Source organism: Globicephala melas, chromosome 3 (genome assembly GCF_963455315.2).
Source record: "Globicephala melas chromosome 3, mGloMel1.2, whole genome shotgun sequence".
Classification (NCBI taxonomy): Eukaryota; Metazoa; Chordata; class Mammalia; order Artiodactyla; family Delphinidae; genus Globicephala; species Globicephala melas.
In genome coordinates this window covers 129,737,574-129,761,231 of record NC_083316.1, presented here as the reverse complement: position 1 = coordinate 129,761,231, position 23,658 = coordinate 129,737,574, and the positions used below count along the sequence as shown (strand labels likewise).

The 23,658-nt window shown below is 43.9% G+C and overlaps 1 protein-coding gene across 2 annotated transcripts in view; it reads right to left on the bottom strand.

Annotated features, from left to right (window-relative positions):
* GALNT10 (polypeptide N-acetylgalactosaminyltransferase 10) overlaps window positions 1-23,658 on the bottom strand; it is a 226,527-nt gene that overhangs the window by 85,302 nt on the left and 117,567 nt on the right. For both annotated transcript variants that reach the window (XM_030834194.3, XM_030834195.3), the window contains one exon: window positions 4,097-4,263. In XM_030834194.3, coding sequence (XP_030690054.2) covers window positions 4,097-4,263 — 167 coding nt within the window. The remainder of the gene's footprint in view (window positions 1-4,096; window positions 4,264-23,658) is intronic.

The window sequence follows — 23,658 nt, the reverse complement described above, 5'->3', positions numbered from 1 at the left end:
GGACAGTATTCATTCTCTTCTCTATCTTATTAGGGTTTGGGGACGGTATTGCATTGGGTTAATGTTTTTGCTCTCTGGAGAAACAGATGTTACTTGGTGAATGTCATTCTTATATAATTTACCTTTTCTTTCTCAAGACTGTTACAGTCTTTTTTTACTGGGGGAGGGGGAATCACGTTATTTTCATCACTGAGTACAACACTGAGGAAATTGGGATATTGGAGCATAAACCATTGTGGTCCAGGATTGGTTGTGTTTGATAATGAGCTCTCTTTAGCAAGAAGTTTGCTCTTTAGTACAATGGAAAATGATGTATTGAGAAGCATCCTGGGGGGTAGAAAACAGTAATGTGCTTCTGCAGATGTTTCACATTAATAGCTAAGACGAGGGGACAGGCTGTACTGGGAGCGCAGAGAGGGGATTCTTGTCTCTTCTCTGCAACCAGCTGGCCATGTGCTCTTAGTTAAGCTTGTCCACTGCTCCAGGACTCAGGTTTCCCATCTGTACAATGAGTAGGCTGTTACATCTGCAATTTTCACACATTTTTAAGCAGTGGAGTTCCTCTTAGTGAACAATTTTCCAGAAACCAAATATAGACCATGCCAGGAGAGGTATGTGAACCCCACCTGCACCTGTGAGGTTCTTCACAGCCCTCACAGTGCTCCCTGACGCATTCCTGGGACCCCTACTGCTCAGAGGCACATGTTCAAAGCCAGTAGCCTTGGATGACCTTGAAACTCTTTTCTAACCCAACAAGTAGAGCTGCTGTTTCTAATCTGGATGATGCCGGGTTCACTCTCCCTCTGGAGGACTAATGCCTTGTGATGCTCAGAGATGGGTCCTGCCAAGTGTTATGTGTCTGCCCCATGCTTCAGAAAACAGGCGACAGGGACCTGAACCTGAAACCCAAAGACGTGGGCCAGCGCCGGTCACCAAAGGAACCTCTGTGTCTTCCACAGCCACATCTATCTCGCTGACTGAAGACGACCCTGTTGCGAGTGATGGTCTTCCCCGTGTGTGGATATAGCTGTAGCTGCCATATATTTTCCCTTCTTCTCTGCCCCCCCTCATTCATTCATTCACTAATTCACAAACATTTATTAACCACAAATGGTCTAATGAGGAAGCCTGATAATGAACAGGTCAGCAAACAGCCCTGTGACCCTACGTGGAGAAGGGAGCACAGCGGCAGGGGCGGGGGACCGAAGTGAAGATGAAGAGGAGCCCGGCGCTTCCAGGATGTCCTGGCCGAGGGAAGAACACGAGAAGACCCCAAGGCCGGATGGAGCCTGGCGTGCTCCAGAACAGAAGGCCCTGCGGCGGCTGGTACACGAAGAAGGGGAGCAAAGTGCAGAGGGCAATCCGCACGGCTGCGGCTCTCAAGAACCTGCGGGAAGGCTCGGGCGCTCACCCCGAGCAGCAGGGGCTGTGTCTGCGCAGCACGGTAAACGGACGTCAGTTAATGACTTGAGCAATGTGCTCATTTAAATTCATTTTCACCACCTGGCTGAGAGCCCATGGCCTGGGGGTGGCGGGCCGAAACTGGGGGAAGGATGAGGTTGGGAGAGGAGGAGGGGTAAAGGACGAAAGGCAGGAAAGGCAATGGTAGAGCAGGGGTCTGGGGCTCTGAGTCCACGGGTCTGGGTGTTCTGCTCACTGGCTGTGTGAGTCTGGGCCAGTCACCTGACCCCAACTCCTCGTCGGAGACGCAGAGACCCCAGGGCCTCCCTCAGAGGCTGTCGTCAAGAATAAATGAGATAACGTATGGGCCTGGCACACAGAAATGGTCCCCGGAATGGTGAATGGATGGGGAGACAGTTTAGGCGGAAGGTGGGGCAATAGCACATTTTTTTAGTGCTTTACAATTTGCAAAGCCCTTTCACCCACGGAAAGAGGGAGACCATACCTCCATGTCTGTACATTTATCCCTGACACCCCCTCCAACAAACTAGCCGTAAATAATGTTAATAGGAATAATGATAATACCAAGCTTAAATGTTTATTTCTAATGTTCGCTTTGTGCATTGTACTGTCCTAACTATTTGACATGTATTAACCCACTTAATAGTCATATTAAGAGGTAGATTCCCTTTTACAGATGAGGGAACTGAAGCACAGAGAGATTAAGTGACTGGGTCAAGGTCACAGAGCTAATAAGTGACAGGGCCAGGATCAAAGAGGTAACTATTGCTAAAGAATGGTGCTACAGACACAAGGAGACACACCCACAGGTGACTTCACAGACCTCACTTCAGGGACACAAATAAATCTCATATAATGGATGCTATTGTAACCATGGCGGAAGTACTAAGGGAACAGAGGAAACGAGCTCTGATCATTTAGTTGTCAAACATGTATTAAGCACCTACTATATGCCTAAGGAGTTGAGGATATGTAGTGAACAAGACTGATGGGGTGGTCTCAGCTCTCAGAATGAGGAATCTGGTAGAGGAAACATACGACAGGCCAATGTTTACACACACAATGCTCACATGTTACACTTATTTATATTTTAATACTGATGTGATAAGAGCAAAGAAGGAAAAGTAAAGGGTCCCATGACAATGAGTGTATGTCAAGAGTTAGGGGAGAGGGCTTCCCTGGTGGTGCAGTGGTTAAGAATACGCCTGCCAATGCAGGGGACACGGGTTCGAGCCCTGTTCCAGGAAGGTCCCACATGCCGCGGAGCAACTAAGCCCGTGCGCCACAACTACTGAGCCTGCGCTCTACAGCCTGCAAGCCACAGTTACTGAAGCCCGGGCACCCAGAGCCTGTGCTCCATAACAAGAGAAGCCACTGCAATGAGAAGCCCACACACTGCAACGAAGAGTAGCCTCCGCTCACTGCAACTAGAGAAAACCTGCGCGCAGCAACGAAGACCCAATGCAGCCAAAAATAAATAAATAAAATAATTAAAAAAAAAAAAAGAGTTACGGGGAGAATTAGAGACGGTAGGAACTGAGTTCAAAATGTGTGTGTATGTATGTGTGTGTACACACACCCCCCGCCGCGTAAGTGGGGTGTAGTACTAAAACGGGGCAGCAAGCAGCTCGGCTTCGATTACTCTGGAGTGTACTCAGATTCCCTCTCTTCACTACTTATTAGTGCCTCTACGAGAAAGTGAGAGAGGAAAGGGCTTCTCTGGATTTTCCTGCAAGTGGTGAAAGCTCTGATACAAAGAATAAGCTCCAGACCATTGGCTGGAGGGCAAATTCTTCTTGGATTTCATTTGTGGCTCCACCTCTGTGTCTCTTAAACCCATGGGTAAGGCCCATAGCGAAGAGGCTCTGCAGTGTGGTCTAGTGGTTAAGATCATGTGCGTGGGGTCAGACAGATGTGACTTGGTCACCACATCACCATCTAAGAGCTGTGTGACCAAGACCAAGTCACTTAACCTCTCTGAGCCTCAGTTTCTGCATCTGTAAAGTGGTATGGCAGATACTGTAGGTGGGCTGTCCTGATACCTTCTCTAATCCACTTCTTTTCTTATTTCTACTAAAGAGGCCAAAAATCAGAACACTCACGTTCCCAGCCACCCTTGCAGACATGGACGCCCAAATGTCAGAGTTCTGGCCGAAAGTCTCTGGGGAGACTTTCCTGAATAAGAAGGCAAGGTCTTCCAAGGAAGAGGCTTTGTTTTCTTTGCCCTTCCTCCTTCTTCCTGCCTGGAAGGTAGGATTCCCAGAGGTACAGCAGCCATTTTGTAACCATGAGGATGAGGAAGTGGGAAAAGAGAAGAAGTCTGGTTCTCCAATGATAGACTCGAGCAGCTGTACCAATCCTGGATCTCATTATCAAATGAATGAATAAATGAATAAACCCCTTACTTGTTTGAGCTATTATTTAAAGTTCTCTATTATTTGCAGTTTGATGCACTTCTACATTGATACAAATGGGATAAAAACAGAACCTATTTCATGGGTTGTTGTGAGGACTAAGTAAGATAACTTGTGTTCAGTGCCAGGTTCATGGCCTCAAGTATCAGTACATGGTGGCCCACATGCTGGCGCTGCTGAAGATGGGAAAACCTACCACCCCTTTAGCAAGTCACTGAACGGAGTATGGAGGGTGGTAAGCTGGGTGAAATGGGCCCTACCTCGGTCACTGAAGTCATCCACCAGGACAATCTCGGCAATCAGCTCCGGGGGCGAGCGGTTCAGCACGCTGTGAACGGTGCGGAGGAGGGAGGACCAGCCCTCGTTGTGGAAGGGGATGATGATGCTGGTGTTGGGGAGCGTCTCCAGGTAGCGTTTGCTGTTGCAGCTGGAGGGAGACATGGGGGGACAGGGAGAGGACAGGTTCAGCTCTCATGCTACCAGGAGAACTCATGCACGTGGTTCAGTTAACTGCAATTCCTACTTCCTCTCCAGGCTTCAGGAAATGAGTGAAAGCTGGGGACATCACGGTCACTTCACAACTTTCTTCTACTTGGCATCCCAAAGTCCTGCCTCTAATCCCTGCACACAGAGTGCACAGGGATATACACACACACACATGACCCCCCCACCCAGCTTTGTACATGAGCAGTTACAGAACAACAACCCCCAACAGTGACAGAGCAGCACCGGGGTTTGGTGCTTTACATGCACTAACTTGTTTATGCCTCAATTGTGATAGGAACATGGTTGTCCATCCTCATGATTCCATGTAGAAGATAGCCCTTCGGTAACACTCTTGTCTCCCTCCCCACCCCTTGCACATTCCTCGCTATGGAGGAGAAACCATGTGTCCTTAAACCTGGAAGAATAAACTGGGCTTCACTGGCTTGGCCCCTCTTCTCTCCCTCCCTGGGCTATGTGGGCAGAGGGCACATTTTCTCCTTTGCTTTCCACCAGCCCCATGGTAAGCTTGGGGGCAGAAGGCCCTGCTCCTGTGGGCCTTTAATATCATGGTAATACCCCAGAGAATTAACATAGTTACTTAGTATCAGCAAATATTTAGTTGGTGTTCAAACTTCCCTGATGTTTTTGTGTCTTGTTTGTTTAAATCTGCATCAAGACAAGGCCCACATTACTGCTTTTAGCTGATGCATCTCCTAGGTCTCTTTTCCCCTTACCATTTGTTTAAGAAACTGGGTCATTTGTTCTATAGTTGATGTGGTGTCTGCGTTGATGTGGTGTCTCTCAACATGTTCCTCTGTTTGCCCCACTTTGCCTCCTGTAAACTGGTAGTTAGATCGAGAGGCTTGACCTAATTCAATGAGGTATTCTGGCAACCTCTTCATAGGTGCTGGCGTGAGCATTCCTTGGGAAACACATAATGTCCAGTTGTCTTTCCTTTTGTGATGTTGGTGGCCAAAGATGATTTGCATCTATATCCTTTATTTCATCAGGGGTTTGCAAAATGGTGATTTCTAATTCTATCATTCTTTCTTTACTAGCTGGAATACTTCCATGGAGAAAAACTTTACCATGTCAACTATTTGGCTACACTGAAGTATAGGAAAGATAGGCTAGGTTCTTGATTCTTAATTTACCGATTTTCAGAAGGACCTGGTTCCCTAGCATCCTCCAAAGATGGCCAATTATTTGTTTTCATTATGAACTCATAAATTTTAACATAATTAATATGTTTCAATTCAACGCTAGTATTATTCTTCTTGGTTTCCAAATAAGCCTTTTTTTTTTTTTTTTTTTTTTGGTGGTACATGGGCCTCTCACTGCCGTGGCCTCTCCCACTTCGGAGCACAGGCTCCGGACGCGCAGGCTCAGCGGACATGGCTCACGGGCCCAGCCGCTCCGCAGCATGTGGGATCTTCCCGGACCAGGGCACGAACCCGTGTCCCCTGCATCGGCAGGCGGACTCTCAACCACTGCGCCACCAGGGAAGCCCCAAATAAGCCTATTTTTAGCCCAAGGCGGTCTTCTCAAGTTGGCTCCTAGTCCTTTGCACATGGTCAGAGTACTGACAGCTTCTTTGTTTTCTGACAAAAGGTATCAAAAGACTCTCTAGGCTCAACTTGTATGTTTCCTGCTCTAACCTGGAATCAACCATTCTGCCAAGGAACCCTGGCTCTTTAATATTATCAATATAACCATTTAGATGCTGCAATATGGGCACTAAGTGCATTCATTACTATTATGTTGGTTATGGCTTCTATGCCATTACAGTGGTCAGCAATACAAATATATTTTAATAGATATGAGTTTATGCTAAAATTTCATATATATACAATTTCATAAACATAAAATTACAGAGTTTTACTAAACCTTAATTTTATATTGTATCTCTTTTTTATTGAGATATAATTCACATATCATAAAATTCACCCTTGTAAAGTGTGTAACTCAGTCATTTTTAATATATCCACAAAGTTGTACAACCATCACCACTATCTAATTCCAGAACATTTTCATCACCCCCCAAAAGAAACTTTATATCTATTAGCAGTCACTACCCATTATCCATTGCCCCCAGTCCCTACCCATTATCCACTGCCCCCAGTCCCTGGAAATCACTAATTTGTTTTCTGTTCCCATGGATTTTCCTATCCTAGACATTTTATACAAATGGAATCATATAACATGTGGCCTTTGTGTCTGGGTTCTTTCACTTAAGCATAATATTTTCAAGGTTCATTCATGTTGTAGCATGCATCAGTACCTCATCCCTTTTCATGGCTGAATAACATTCCACTGTACAAATACAACACATTTTATTTATTCATTCATCAACTGATGGACATTTGGGTTGTTTCTACCTTTTGGCTATTATGAATAATGCTGCTGTGAAAATTCATGTACAAGTTTTGGGGTAGACATATGTTTTCAATTCTCTTGGGTATATATCAAGGAGTAGAATTGCAGGCCATAAAGTAACTCCATGTTTAACTTTTTTTTTTTTTTTTTTTACGGTACGCAGGCCTCTCACTGTTGTGGCCTCTCCTGTTGTGGAGCAAAGGCTCCGGATGCGCAGGCTCAGCGGCCATGGCTCATGGGCCTAGCCGCTCCGCGACATGTGGGATCTTCCCGGACCGGGGCACAAACCCGTGTCCCCTGCATCGGCAGGCGGACTCTCAACCACTGCACCACCAGGGAAGCCCCCATGTTTAACTTTTTAAGGAACTGCCAACTGTTTCCAAAGTGACAGCACCATTTAACATTCCCACCAGCTATGTATGAGGGTTCCAATATCTCCACATGCTCACCAACTCTTGTTATTGTCCATCTTTTTGATTATAGCCATTCTAGTGGGTGTGAAGTGGTATCTTATTACAGTTTGGTTTGCATATTCCTAATGATGAATGATGTTGAGCTTATTTTCATGTGCTTATAGGCTATTTGTATATCTTCCTTGGAGAAATGACTAGTAAATATGTATTTCATTTTCATATTGTTCCTTGCTGGTGTACAGAGATATAATAGATTTTTTATATTGAGCCTGTGTCTTGCAACCTTGCTGAACTTATTAGTTCTAATAACATTTTTTTGGTGTGGATTCCTTAGGATTTTCTATACACAAGACAGTGTCATCTGCAAATAGAGATAGTTTTACTTCTTTCTTTTGAATCTAGATGCCGTTTATTTCTTCTTCTTGTCTAACTGTCTAGAAACTCCAGTATAATGTTGAATAAAAGTGGCAAGAGCAGACATCCTTGTTTTGCTCCTGACCTTAGAAGGGAAAGCTATCAATCTTTCACCATTAAATATAATGCTAATGTGCGTTTTTCATCAATGCTCTTCATCAGGTTGAGGGAACTCCCTTCTATTCTCAGTTTGTTGAACGTTTTTATCATGAAGAAGTGTTGGATCTTGTCAAATGCTTTTTCTGCATCTACTGATATAATCATATGGGTTTTGTTCTTTATCCTATTAACATAATGTATTACATTGATTGATTTTCATATATTGAACCAACCTTGCATTCCTGGGATAAATCCTATTTGGTCATGGTGTATAATCCTCCTTATATGTTGCCGAATTTGGTTTGCTAGTATTTTGCTGAGGATTTTTGCAGCTATATTCATAAGGGATATTGGCCTGTAGTTTTCTCTTCTTGTTAGGTTTTTGTCTGGTTTTACATATTCTAACTCTTTTGCTAAAAATCTAGGTTCTTAACATTAACAGTTGCTTGTTTTTTTCCTATAATATATAACAGTTTCAGAAAAGCAATACTAATATTATTTCTAACAATATGATTACAGAAAATTTAAGATTCCTTTTGTTCTTCATTTCTTTCCATCTTTGGGGTATACTTCAACAGAGATATTAGGGATTTTCCCAGGGCCCAGCAAAGGGGAGCTGAGGACCAGGCAGGCCAAGAGGGAATAACAAAACTGCCTACCTTGGGACTTCCCTGGTGACGCAGTGGTTAAGAATCTGCCTGCCAATGCAAGGGACACAGGTTCAAGCCCTGGTCTGAGAAGATCCCACATGTGCAGAGCAACTAAGCCCGTGTGCCACAACTGCTAAGCCCACGTGCCACAACTACTGGAGCCTGCGTGCCTAGAGCCTGTGCTCTGCAACAAGAGAAGCCACCACAATGAGAAGCCTGCACACGCAACTAAGAGTAGCCCCTGCTCGCGGCAACTAGAGAAAGACCGTGCGCAGCAACGAACACCCAATACAGCCAAAAATAATATATAAAATTAAATATTTAAAAATATATAATATATGTGATAAAATCATTAGAGGAATGTTAATTGCAGAATCTCGATGGTGGGAATCTCGATGAGTGTTGTGTGTGCAATTCATTCAAGTTTTCTTTGACAATTTTCAGAAAGAAATACTGGGAGGAAAAAAACGGTCAGGGTCCACGGTCTCCTTAGCTTTAAATTCTACCTCTGCTAGCGGCACCAAGGGAAACTGGGGCGTGGGACAGGGCAGGAATGAACCCATGGTGTCTGGCTGTGAGCCCAGTTACAGCTGCACGGACAGGGTGCCCCTAATTCTGTCAGTCCAGTATTGATGGGCAGACAGGTCAGTCTCTCTCTTTCCCCTTCTTTCACGTCCCCTCTTGCTCCTGCATCTGGCTGGGCTGCTTTTATCCAGGCCCCACCTCCGGGCCCTCCTCCGCCCCTTCCCCCACCTCTCTAACCCCTTTGATCATTTCAGCCAGTCTTCTGGGGGAGCCTTTCCAACTTCATTATGTCGACCTTCACAAATGAACGAAAGCACCTCTTCTCAAAAATCCCTTTCCCTTAATTTGGCTGCGTCCTCTGTGGCCAAGAAAGACAGGTAATATCTCGTTTTCTACAAGAGTTCCTGCCTTCCATCCAATTTTGCAGGAGGCTCACTCGTTGCGGCAGGGGTGGAGAGGGGGTTAGCTGTAATAAATTGCCTGGAGTCCATGGGGTGAAATACAACAGCGCTATTACGGCGCAGAGAGCCCTGGCTCTCTTGAACCCCAGAGCTGGGGCCCACAGCCTGCCGCTAGATAAACAAACACCATCATGTACTAAGGGAAGCAGACGATGCGACAACAGACTAAATTCACTTCTAGATTAACCCAATCCTGGATTTAAAAATTATTCAGAACTTAAATAAAAGGCTCAGCCTTGATCATGTGCTTCTGGGGAGGCGAGGAGGGTCTACTCTTTTTCTCCCTCCTCTAACCATCCACTCATTTATTTACTAAATAAACACAAAATGGCACTTCGACTTTTGCCACAGGCACTAGTCATTAGTTTGGTCCCAGCTTAGGCTACTGGTTCAAATAAAAAATTGCGTGCCATGCTGAAATGAATCTCTCCAGTATCCAGCAGGAAACTTGGCTCCACAGACTCGCCCACAGGCCACCTCCCTGTTGGGAGACCGTGTGAAAAGCCCCATTTCTCCTCCTCCTATTAGGCCTCAGATCGCAGCAGAGGAGGCCTGGGGGTGGCAGGGAGGAAGAGGGAAGGCCGCCACCCACCCCAGTGACACCCCCATCTTAGCTGTCACCTTTAAGACCTGTCTGCATGTTGTGTCTTAAGATCTCAACACTGGACAGCAGAGTATGCTCAGTCCTTGTATGTGTGACAAACATGAAGCATCCCTTTGCCCGATGCCTTCAGAGTGTGGTCTCCGGGACAGGGCAACTGGGGCACTGCTCCCAATGCAAAGAGGCTGGGTTTGGCTACGACCAGACAATAATAACCTCCTCCTTCCCCAGTTCATCGTGCCTGATGGTTTATAGCGCACTCTCCCCTTTTTCTAAGCTGCACCAACCCCTGGGAGGGAGACAAACCTGGGAGTGCTAACCCCATTCTCCACATGAGGAAATGGAGCCCCTAGTGGAAAGTGACTTGGATCCAAGCCTCAAATCTAGAGAGTATTTACTTAAAATAATGCTTATAATATTTTTCTTGATGACAAAAGTGATTAATTGCTCCTAGTCCTTTGCACATGGTCAGGAAGGGCTGGAAAACACAGAAAGGCTAAAAGACAACCGCTAATGACTTCAACATCTTGACACCGGAGGCTGACCTCCGTGAAACATTTAGGGTATGTCTTCCTCCAAGCTCTTCTATGAACAAATATTTGTTTCTACAACACGGCACATGGTACACTGACTTGACGGCCTCCCAGTCTCCATGGGTCCCCAGATACAGAGTGGGCTCCAGAGACACTTAGAAGGGGCCTTGCAGGGGCAGGAACGGGCAGAGCAATGCCCTCACAGAAGGTCAAAGCAGGGACACCATGACATTTCCATCACATGACATCAACCTTGGTGCCCCCCTGGCTCAGTATTTCTGGCCCCAGGAGACACCATAAAGGAAGAGGCAACTGTGGTATTTCAAACCTTACGACTATGAGCTGAGTGCAAAACATCCCACCGCTTGCCCAAGCACTTCCCTTGTTATCTGGTTCACAGTCTGATGAGGTCCCAACCTCAACAGGACAAAGTTGAGTTAGATGTTCACGGCGTGAGGACCAAGAGGCACGGTCAGGGGTGCTTCCTGACACACTTTGAAGTGGTGAAAAGAGTAGAAACAGAGTGAATGTTCATCAATGGGGAAAGATTAAATAAATGATGAAAAATTCGAACTACAGAGTACTGATAGCAGTTAAAAAATAAGCTGGAAGATGACCATGATTATAACAGAATATATCTGTTAAGGATTTCTACTATGTTGGGCATAATAAGCACTTTCTAAGCACTTTCTATGCATTAAGTCATTTAATTGTCACAATGCTCTTATGAGGTAGGGACTATCTTACTCCCATTACAATGAGGAGCAAACAAGGCAGAGAGGTCAAATAACTTGCCTTAGGTCAAACAGCTGGTAAGAGCTGGAGCCTGGATGAAACTCACCTGTCCTGTATACATAAATATTTTTATAGAGGTAATGTACTATTAATTATACAAGCAAAAAGAAGAATGAATAGATAAAAAAACAAAAACTGAGGGAACTAGGTAGGAGTCTGAAATCCTGGCTTCTGGTGTCTGCTCTGCCATGCAACATTCCAAGTCCCATCTTCTTGCCGGACCCCGGGTTCCCCTTATGTCGATAAGGGAGCTGGACAAAGGGCAAGTCTGGCGTGCCTGCTCTGTATCCCTTCTCCTTCTTTTGGTAAGAGCATCCTGATTCTCCTTGGGGAATCTCCCAGCCCTCAATTTCACAGGGTTTGGCGGAGGTCCTTGCTTTGCCTTAAGGGTGGGCAAGAGAGCCTGGCTCAGCCAGAGCATCGCAGCTCCACAGCCCCCGTGGTTGGTTCAGGGATGGGCACCTGTAAATCAGAGTAAATCTTGGCTGAGACAGCTGGGAGAGAGGGAAGCTCTTTTCTGCTGAAAATGAACGTGGGAGGATAGAAGTCTGATCTGCCTGGGGCCACCATACAGACTGTTTCCTATCTTAAAATGAAGTTAGCAGAACAGAAAACAGAGCCAAGAGTTGGAGAGAGAGGTTCCTGCTGGCATCACTTAGGGACCTGGATCCAGCTCTGGCAGAAGCCATCGTCTACTCTTGGCCTTTTCAGTTATGTGAGTCAATACATTGTCTTTTCTTCAGTCAGTTTGAGTTAGGTTTCTGTCACTTGTAACTATTAAGGATTTTGCTGATACAACTGGATCATCTCTAAGCCCCATCAGTCACATGAATCTGTTTTGGAACTAAGGATGGCTTTTGAAGGACTGAGGCAGAAACTTCCCAGGTGCTCCCTCTGACCTGAAGGGGGCGGCCTCTCTCATGCTGCAGGAAGAGAACTTTGATCATTCACTGACTAGGAGAAAGTGGCCTGGGCTGAGGGCTGAGGTGAGGGGTGGGAGGCAGTAGGAGGACTCACTGGGGATTGAGCAGCCCCCAGTTGAATATTCCCTAAAGGATTCTGAGCCCTTGGGCGTAAAGATGAATCGAATATACTGGCCCTTAACATGTACCCTCAGGGCTTAATGCTGGAGCACTAGAATAAGAAAGAAAAGAAGTCAAAATCAAAGGGAAGCATTTCAAAAATTTTCTCTCCAAGTCAACCTTGAAAAAGAACAATCCAGTCATTTTGAAGGGAACATAAAAAAAAAAATTTAATTCCCTAACATGGGACACTATCCACAGACCAAATTGAAATGCAAGTCCAGGGACTTCCCTTGTGGTCTAGTGGATAAGACTCCCTGCTCCAATGCAGGGGGCCCAGGTTCGATCCCTGGTCGGGGGAGCTAAATCCCGCATGCATACTGCAACTAAGAGTTCGCATGCTGCAACTAAGGGTCTGCATGCCACAACTAAATAGCCCGCATGCTGCAACTAAGAGTCTGCATGCCTCAACTAAGGAGCCTGCATGCTGCAACTAAGGAGCCCACATGCCGCAACTAAGACCCAGCGCAGCCAAAATAAATAAATAAGTAAATAGATATTTTTTTAAAAAAGAAGTGCAAGTCCATGAACACACCCAATATTGTATGTGCCTAAGGGAGCAAGAGTGCTCTGGGCCTGGGTTCAAATCCCGACTGTGCTACTCTGCAGCTGTGAGACCTGGGGCAGCTTTCCATCCTTTGCTGAGACTCATTTTCCTCATCCGTGAAGTGGGGATGGTAACACCAGGAGGATGACAGGAGAACTAGGTGAGAATGGACAATTAAAACAGCCACAAGGAGGGAGAAGTAGCTAGCTCCAGCCTTGCAGACAGGTAAATGTGGAGGAGAACTCACAGCAAAGAGAATGTTCCTGATTTCGATCCTCTTGGAATCAGGGATGGCCATCCCAGGAAAGGGCAAGGGGCTTCAGTAAGGGTACTTTCCAAGGTGGAAACTGTGGTAAGGGAAGGGACATGAGCTGAAGAGACCCTCAGATCCGGATTCAAATCTCACCTTTGTCACTTAGAAGTGTGTCACTTGGGGAAGGTCACAGCCTCCCTAAGCCTCAGGTTCCATGTGGGTAAAACGGGGATATAACTCTTTCCTATTAAGGCTGTCCCAAGGAATAAATGACATACCATATGTGAATGTACCTGGTATAGCACCTGGCTCAGACATGTGAGTTTCCACCTCCCCGAGGCCACGGTGTAGGTCATTTTCCAGCAAATGGTTTAAGTTCAAAATTCTGAAATTCTCCCCTCTGTATTTTGTATAAAGGACAATTCCTTATAATACAACATTCTCAGGAAGACTATGTCTTATGGGCTCTGGAGCCCCCAAGAAGCTTAGTGGAAGTTATAAATAGCTCCAGGCTCTGGAACAAAAGGAAGAAACTGGATCTTAGTGGGCAGAGTGTGAAAAACTCCTGCCCTTCACCCTCATCATCCCTACAGATGCAGGTTTGGGCCCTCTCCTGACATACCCGACAGCAAGCCTTTTCTCTACAGCTGAGGCTCAGCTCCCCAGCCCTTCTCTCTCGCTCTGTGGGGGATGAGACAGGCGTGGGTTTCTCTTTAACACAGTCTGGCTGGAACCAGAGGAGCCGGAAAATTAGTGTGACAACATGTGCTGAGGCTGACATCTTTTTGAAGGTCCTTTTCCATTTAGGGGAGGCTTTGCTGCACCCACCTGCTCTTCCCTCCTCTCAACAGGCAGTTAAGAGAATAACAAAGTGTATTAGTATCAATTATGCACCTCTGCACCACCAGTTCATCCCGTTTTGTGCCCCCTAACCTGTACCAGAGACTTCAGGTACGAGCAGTATTTAAAGGATCTTGGTTTGTGCAGTCTTTGCCTCTCCCTTTGAACTCACATTTTGGAAAGCCCTTTGCTCAGATCATATCCAGTTTTAAGACAGGTGTAAAAACCACAACAACAACAGCAAAAATTTTTAAAGCACACAGCAAAATCCAACAGTTTCTTCACATGGCTGTCCCACATGATAAAACTGGTCCTTCTGCAGACGTAACATGCAGTGTTCCACGTGCTCAAACTTTAAACACAGGCTGACAGCAGGAAGGAGGAACTCTGGTTAATCAATACGGTAGGTGAGGTCAAGAGGTCCGGAATTATCAGCATGAAATAACCACCATAAGGACCACACCTCCCATTAGATGCCAGATGCCAGGCCAACAAGGTTAGGAGGAAATGGGCTTTAATATCAAGATTCTTCATGATTCATGACAAGAGGAGAAAAGAAGAAACTAAAATGTAAAGAAACATGTTCAAGGATGTTTTTGCCAGTGTTTCCAGAATGGAAACAACCTGTATGCCTGTCAACACAGCAATGGTTGAATTTATGAGATTCCTGTGTAATATTATACAGCTATTAGAAATGTCTTAGAAAAGTGACCATAATATAAGCAAGAAAAACCTACCTGTAGAATAAAATACATATAGTATGACCACATTTTTGTGGAGGAAAAAAACCCCAAACCAAAAAACCCCAAACCTCTTGCTATGTCTCCATATGTTGCATAAACAAAGGAAAAGTCTACAGAATGCTAAACTGATACCATTCACTACCTGGGCAGATTCAGGGTTGCAGGTGGCTGGCTGGGTGGGGGCACTATTGATTTTGTCCCCCAGAAAGGTGTGGAGAAGGAGGCTTACAATCGGGAGGGAGTTATGTTCTAGTCTATGTCACATTGCTCCTAAGCTGAGCTGCTTCGCTTTTCTTATCATCATTCTGCCCGTGATACCATCTTAATGAAGGGAGAGAATTGATAATTGTCTTTATCTTCCAGTCATTATTCTCTTTTTCCTTAAATCCTTTCGAGGGCAATACCACTTAGAAATCAAACTCATCTCTGTAACCAATTTTACTGAGGGCGATTTATCTGCTCCTGGACAAGCATATGTTACCTTCAGCAGCGGGAGTGAAAGGCAACTCAAGCAGTGCCTGGGCTGTGTCCATTTATCTAGCCAACCCTGCTCGCTACGTCTGGCCCACGAACCTTCATGCACAAAGGATCCAAATGTAAAAATGTCTGCTTCCTTCCCTGTGAGGAATGGGTCTCAGTCTTGTGTGATGCAGCAGAAGGAACACAGGCTGGGGTCCAGGTGTGAGTCTCCTTTGTCTTCTACAGGCTGTGTGAACTGGAGCAAAGAACTCAGCTTCCCTGAGGTTTAGTGTATGCATCTGTAAAATGGAGCTAGTAATCCCCGTTAGACACAAACGATTTCAGAGAGGCCAGAATCACAAAAGAGTTGTGACAGAGTTTTTGTAAATGAGAAGATGATGTTGAGACATAAAGGAAAGAAAAACGTCGTCACACCAAACCTCAAAGTGGGAACAAGTGAGCTGAGGCTGTGTAGTGCTACACAACAGCTCATGTGGATGTCGAGTGCTTTTCACCCAGCGTAAATCATATGGGATACATGCCCGTTTGATTTTCAGTTGACAGGCAGCCATTTTTACATATAAGCCATTTATCTCTGTAATTTCACCAAAAGGCTGAATTCACTGAAATCTGTTTAAAAAATTACAAGAAAAGGAGTCAATTTGAGAAAGTTTATTGGCTGCCATTTCATTTTAAGGCTTATGAGCACCTTTAAATCCCAATATTAGGTCTGATGGATCAATAACTGCTGTCTTAGAAGAAACACTGTTGCTCAGAAGAGAGAAATTTAATTTCGGAGGAGAGCCGATTGAAGTTTCCTGTAGAATCAGTGATGCTAGAAAGAAACCTGGACTTTTTCCTTTCCCAGCTCACAAATCATTCAGGCTACAGCCTCCTTCTGCCCCCTGCCCCTCCCTACACAACTGCCTTGCTAACAACCGGCCAAACTAGGGAGTCTGGATCTCTCTCACCCTGAGGATCTCTGGGGCGCTAATCTTACACTCAAGCACTCCATTACAGAAGTGTCAAGTGAGCTTACTCCACCATTCAAATCAAGATAAAAAGGGTAAGAACTGCTAATACATACTAAATGTATCTTCCAAGCCTGTCACTGTTGTACAGAGGGTCTGACATACCTCCTGGCACTGTGGGGGTGGGGGGTGGGAGATGGGTGGGCACAGACTCCAGCCATTCACTCCCATTGTAGATGTTAGAAGGTGTGCACCGCCCTCACTTTGACCTGAATGTGGCACACAAACTATCATCCTGCACACCACACCACAGACCACAGCTGATCCTGGGTCAGTTTTAGATTTACTGTCTGTTATGCCTCAGACATTTTTTGCTATTCAAGGAAAGTGAGTTAATTAAAACCACAATATAATGTATAATATAATCAAAAAAGGATCCCACCACCATTTCCATTTTTCACAACACAAATGGCATCATTTATTCAACTGCCTACTTGACATCATCATTTGGATGTTTTTAGAACATCTTAACCTTGACTGAAATACAAATCTTGATTTCCCCCAAGCCTGCTCTTCCCAAAGTCTTTGTTTCTGTAATGGCAACCCCATCTCCCCAGTCGTTCTGGCCAAAAACCTTGGCGTTATCCTTGACTCCTTTCTTTTTCTCGTATCTATACTGTCTGTAAGTAAATTCTGTAGTCTCCATCTTCAAAGTATATCTAGAATGCGGCCACTGGTAATCTCTACTCCCACCGTGGTCTGAGTCTGTAATATACCCCTAACTCTTCTCCCTGTCTCTACCCTTGGCCACCTCAGTCTATTCTAACATAGCAACCAAAGGGATCCTTCGAAAGTGAAAATCGGGATCATGGCGTTCTCTGCTCAAAACCCTCCAGGGATTCCCATCTTACTCACTTTGGTAAAAGCCAAAGTCCCACCATGACCCTGACACTCCTCCAGCCTTGCTTCTCATCTCTCCTCCTGGCTCACTGGGTACCACAGCCAAGCATGATGGTCTCAGGGCCTTTGTACTTGTTTCCTCTGCCTGCAGGGCTCTTCCCCCAGTTAACTGCCTTGTTAGGCCCCTCACTTCTTCATTTCTCTGTTCACATGTCATCTTATCAGCGAAGCATTCCCTGACCACTGAAATAAAATACACCTTATTCCCATCAATTTTTTTTTTTTTGGCCGTGCCCCACGGCATGTGGGATCTTAGTTCCCCAACCAGGGATCGAACCTACGCCCCCCTACAGTGGAAGTACGGAGTCTTAATCACTGGACTGCCAGGGAAGCCTCTCCCATCACTTTTTCTACTTCTTACTTTGCTTCTTTCTTTCCCTACATCACTGGAAAATAAATATATTAATTTGTTTGTTTATGACCTCCCCAGCCCAGTAGAATGTAAGCTCTAGGAGGGAAGGAAATTTTGCCCATTTTGTTCATTGCTGTTTTCCCAGGGACTAGCCTACACTAGTAGGCTAGGAAGTAATAAACACACATGGTAGGCACCCAATAAGTATTTGCTTAATTAATGAGTGAATGACTTGCAGAGAAACTTTCAACTGACTAATAGGCTTGAGATCTCTTCAAGGCAGGGACTGACATTTGATCATTTTAGTATAAATGAGTAGGAGGAGGCTGCATTTTGGTGGGCAACAGATCGGGGATGGAGGAATGAGAAAGGAGCCCTTAACACACATACACGGTTGCCTTAAATTCCTGATTTAATTAGCTCTGAATACATTCATGAGGTGTCCATGCAGCAGGAGCCCAAGAACACAGACAGCAGCTCTGCCAACAGCTTCCTTTGGTCCCCTGGGGTCCCATGAATGCACAACTGGTGATGCCTTCTGGGCTAGAAAAACTCAATTCTTTTACACCCCAGGCCTTTCCTGCTTGAGCTTTCATCACCATTCCAGAAGATTCCCTGTCTGTTTCTGCAGATATTTATAAACATCAGGCTTTCCTGGTTCTCAACCCCCAGCAACACCAAGGCCACACTATCATGGGAGGAAGGTGGTGGTCCCTCAATAGGTTCTCAGCTTCTAGCTCTTCTGGGTCCAGGGAGCGATTCCCCTTCAGTGCTCTCCCTCTTCCTGATTCCCTACCCTTTTATCCGGATGTTGTGGATACTGCAATGCTTAGCAAACCACGATAACAAATCCATTTCCAACTGGATTCTATTATTTCTAATAGGTTTTTGGTGGAGTCATGTCATTTACAAATAGTGACCATTTACTTCTTCCTTTCCATTTTGGATGACTTTAATTTCTTTTTCTTGCCTAATTGCTCTATCTAGGATTTCAATACTATGTTGAATAAGAGTGGTGAGAAGGGGTATCCTTGTCTAGTTCCCGATTTTAGAGATAGCTTTTAACTTTTCATTACTGAGTATGATATTAGTTGTGTGTTTGTCATATATGACCTTTATTATGTTGAGATACGTCTCTTCTACACCCACTGTATTGAGAGCTTTTATCATAAATGTGTGTTGAATGTTACCAAATGCTTTTTCTGTATCTACTGAGATGAACATATGGTTTTTATCCTTCATTTTATTAATGTGGTGTGTATCACGTTGACTGATTTGTGGATGTTGAACCATCCTCGAATCCCTGGAATAAATTCCACTTGATCACGGTTGTATGATCTTTTTGACATATTGCTGAATTTGGTTTGCTAATATTTTGTTGAGGATTTTTGCATCTCTGTTCATCAGAGATATTGGCCTGTAATCTTCTTTTTTGTGTTGTCTTTGTCTGGTTTTGGTATCGGGGTAATGCTGGCTTCTTCACAATGAGTTGGAATATACTCCATCCTCTTTAACTTTTTGGAAGAGTTGTGTAGAATTTGTATTATTTCCTAAATTTTTGTAGAATTCACCAAGGAATCTACTTGGGCCCAGAGTTTTCTTTGTGGGAAGGTTCTTAATATAATTTCAATTTCTTTACTAGATATAGGGCTATTTAAATGAATCATTTCTTCTTGAGTAAGTTTTGGGAGTTTGTATCTTTTAAGGAATTTGTCATTTCATCTAAGTTGTTGAATTTATAGGAATAAAGTTGTTCAGAATATTATTTTATTATTCTCAACAGTAATAGAATCTGTGGTTATGTCACCTCTCTCATTCTTGATATTGATAATTTGTGTCTTCTCTCTTTTTTTTCTTTATCAGGCTGCTAAGACATCAATTTAATTGACCACCTCAAAGAACCAGCTTTTGGGTTCATTGATTTTTCTCTATTGGTTTTCTATTCTCTATTTCACTGATCTCTGCTTTGATCTTTTTAAAAATTTCCTTTCTTCTGTTTATTTTGGATTAACTTACTCTTTCTAGTTTTTAAAGTAGACGCTGATGTCATTAATTTGAGACCATTCTTCTTTTCCAATATAGGCATTTAATGCTACAAAATTTCCCCTTACATGCTGCTTTAGTGACAGCCCACAAATTCTGACATATTCTATTTCCATTATCATTCTGTTCAAAATACTTTCTAATTTTCCTTTTGATTTCTTCTTTGACCCATCTGTTATTCCTGAGTTACATAGTTCCCAAACATCTGGAAATTTTAAGACACTATTCTATTATTGGTTTCTAAATTTAATTCCACTGTGGTCAGAGAACATAATTTGTGTCACCTGAATCCTTTTAAATTTATGGAGACTTGTTTTCTGGCCCAGAATATAGTTTATCTTGGTAAATGTTATGTACGCACTTGAAAAGATTGTATATTCTGCTGTTACTGAGTGAAGTGTTCCACAAATGTCAACTGGATCACACTGGTTGACAGTGCTGTTCAACTCTACTATATCCTTGCTGATTTTCTGTCTACTTGTTGTATCAATTATTGAGAGAGAGAGGTGTGGAAATTTCATAATTGTGGCTATGTCTATTTCTCCTTGCAGTTCTATGAGCTTTTGCTTCATGTATTTTAAAACTCTCTTATTAGTTGCTTAACCATTTAAGATTGCTATGTCCTCTTGATGAATGATCCCTTTATCATGAAATGACCTTCTTTATCCCTGGTAATTGTCTTTGTCCTGAAATCTATTTGACTGATATTAATATATAGTCACTCCAGTTTTCTTTTGACTAATGTTAGCACAGAAGATCTTTTCTATCCTTTCACTTCTAATTTATTTGTATCTTTATCTTTAAAGTGTGTTTCCTGCAGGCAGTATGTAGTTGGATCTTGCTTTCTTAACTAATCGGACAAGCTGCTTTTCCACTAAAGTAATTACTGTGATTATTTAATGTGATTATTGATATGGTTAGGTTAAAGTCCATCATCTTGGTACTTGCTTTCAACTTCTCCTTTCTGATCTTTGTTCTTTTTTCCCTCCTTTTCTGCCTTCTTTTGGATTAACCGAATATTTTTCATGATTCCATTTTATCTCTTTTGTTGGCTTATTAGCTACAACTCTTTGTTTTGTCATTTGAGTGCTCCTTTTAGGGTTTATAGTATATACTTTTATTTATTTTTATTTTTATTATTTTTATTTTTTTTTTGCAGTACGTGGGCCTCTCACTGTTGTGGCCTCTCCTGTTGCGGAGCACAGGCTCCGGACGCGCAGGCTCAGCGGCCATGGTTCACGGGCCCAGCCGCTCCGCAGCATGTGGGATCCTCCCGGACTGAGGCATGAACCCGCATCCCTTGTATCGGCAGACGGACTCTCAACCACTGCGCCACCAGGGAAGCCCATACTTTTATATACTTTTAACTTTTAAAGTCTAATTTCAAATGACATTATACCACTTCGTAAGTAGGAGAACCTTACTATGTTACATTTCTCCCCTCTAACCTTTATGGTGGGATATATTTTACTTTTATCTATGCTTTAAACACAAGGATATGTTATTATTTTGGGTTACACAGTCAGATATCTTTTTGAAAGATTTAAACAGTAAGAAAAAATTATATGTATTTACCTACATAGTTACTATTTCCAGTGATCTTCATTCTTTGAGAATGAAGATTCCTTGCTGCTTTTGTAGCCTGTGGGGATGTAAAGGCACTCAACAGAATCCAGGCCTATTATAATAATATGAGCTTATAAATTCTTTTGAGGAAACTGAGCACATACCATAAAGTAACCATGTTAATTTAACAAAAAGGAAAAATCAAGAAGGAACATGGAACCAAGAATCTGGTAGACTCGGGCCTTTTCTTGTGACATAGATGCCATTCAGGTTCATTCATTACTGGAAGCTATATTCATGGACTGGAGAAAGCAGGTCAGGATTGTAGACTGCTTTCACCCCCACCATGGATAATCTTTGCACGGAAGAAGCTGATCATCCAACGGAGGGGTGTGCCCAGGAACTTTTAGACCCAGGCAACTTCCAGCAGTTGGGACTCCGCTCCTACCAGCTCTGTGCCCTGGAGGGGGCCTCCATGTGTGGCTGCCACGCAGCCCAGCAGGGCTCCTGGGGAGAAGAAAAGTGGGCCAGCCCACCAGCCATCCTTGTTCCTGTTCTCTTGGCAGGAGGGGCCAAGGGCAGGCCTGCTCAGAGCCAGCTGGCCACCTCCCACATGCAAACCCAGAAAGTGGGGCCAGACCACCTAGTCTCCACTCTCCGTGGCTGCACGCTCCCTGGTGCAGCTTCTGGAGGAAGCAAATGCAGCTGGCACAAACAAACAGCCCCTTGGTCCTGTCCTTGACAGGCTGCTGCCAAAATTCAGTTTGAAGGAGTAGAAGGCAAATATAAACCTCAGCTCCTGCCAGAGAAGCTGTTTAAGCTAAAAGCAACAGGAGGGACTGAGTGGCTTGACTGCTCTAACTTCTTCACACATTTCTGCTGTCAAACTGCAGGAAAGATTCTGCCACCCCACTTTCCCTGGAAAAAAAGAAAAGCTCTTCAAGACATCTGTCAACTCATTTAGGAAAAGTCAGCTTCCCAATGGGATAATCCATGTGAGACAGTTTCTTGCAATTGAGTAAGCAATTTGAGTTTTTATCTTATCAAAATAAGTGCTGGGGGCTTCCCTGGTGGCGCAGTGGTTGAGAATCTGCCTGCCAATGCAGGGGACATGGGTTCGAGCCCCGGTCTGGGAAGATCCCACATGCTGCGGAGCAACTAGGCCCGTGAGCCACAACTACTGAGCCTGCGCGTCTGGAGCCTGTGTTCCGCAATGGGAGAGGCCGCGATAGAGAGAGGCCCGCGCACCGCGATGAAGAGTGGCCCCCGCTTGCCACAACTAGAGAAAGCCCTCGCACAGAAACGAAGACCCAACACAGCCATAAATAAATAAATAAATAATTTTTTAAAAAAGATAATAAGTGCTGCTATTTGCCAATGTGGACTAATACAGATTAAATAGAGTTGATTCTTAACTTTCAGGTATTATAATAAGATATTCTGGATAAGATTCCATTTTTCCTCGGTTTGGATCTTTCATATTTTTATTTCCTCTTTTTCACACCATTGTCCTTCTGCTTTCTTCTTTCCCTTCTTGATGTTTCCTTTCCTGTTCTTCACACTGGTCTATCTTATACCAATCATGCCTTAACCCTCCTTTCCCTCCTTTCCCGTTGATATTTTTTCTTCCTCCTGCTGCCCTTCCTCTTGCCTGCTCATCACTGCTCTCCTTCTCCTCTTCAGCTCAGCTTCAATGCTGATTTGCCCTGTGACCCTACAGGATGGAGTGTGCTTAGTTGCATGCTTTTCTTTTCAATCAATCCCAGAACACTTTGCTTTTACAGAGACCTGCCCAACCAGGAAATTTCTCTGAACTCAGTGCCTTTGGCTTTTCTCAATAGCTCTCCTTAACTTCTGCCTAGAATTCCATTTGTTGAAAGGTGCCAGTTGTATAGGTGCCAAATATTTGAGGTCTTGTTATGTAATCAGAAACCGATATTTTAAATCAGGGAATTTTAGCAGTGCTCTAGTGCTTAAATGAGTCTTAATGAATACATATTCAAGACTTAAAGCAAAAAAACAAAACTTTCATATGAAAAAATTAACAACAAACTACGGCAAATGTGAAATGGATGTTTATAGATGTTCATATTAAATTGCTTCTTATCAGAGCAATGTAAACAATTTTCTTAGCTCTGCAAAATTCCACTGTAGCCCCTTCCGTCAAATTGTAAAGTAAAGCAGCTTAATGATTTTATAAAATCCATCTTTACCGTTAAAAAAAAAAGTCAGCTTCCACACGGGATTCTAAAAACGGGTGGGTGTCAGGAGCGTTGGATTTAGCGACATCTTTTGCCATAACTTGGACACTGGTTGGGTGGGTGGGCTGGTAATACAGAAGAGCCTTAGGCTCAATTCACATCCACCCAGAACTGGGCCTCCTCCCCTTAAACCCAAACCCTGAACCTCTCTGCCAGGTTGGTGAAGCCTATCGTCACTTCTCAGAACAGTGTGTACAATGAATAAAATAAAATAGATGAGCTTGTAAAGGAAACCAGTTAGACTGAAATACTGTTATCAAAATAATAAAAGAATTTGAAATAGAGTCATAAATGTGCTTCTTCATTAACACATTAAATGACAAGATCTAGTGGAAGTTCTAAAAACTACCTTTATTCCAAAGCAGTGATGAGTATCTGTGACATTTCAAGAT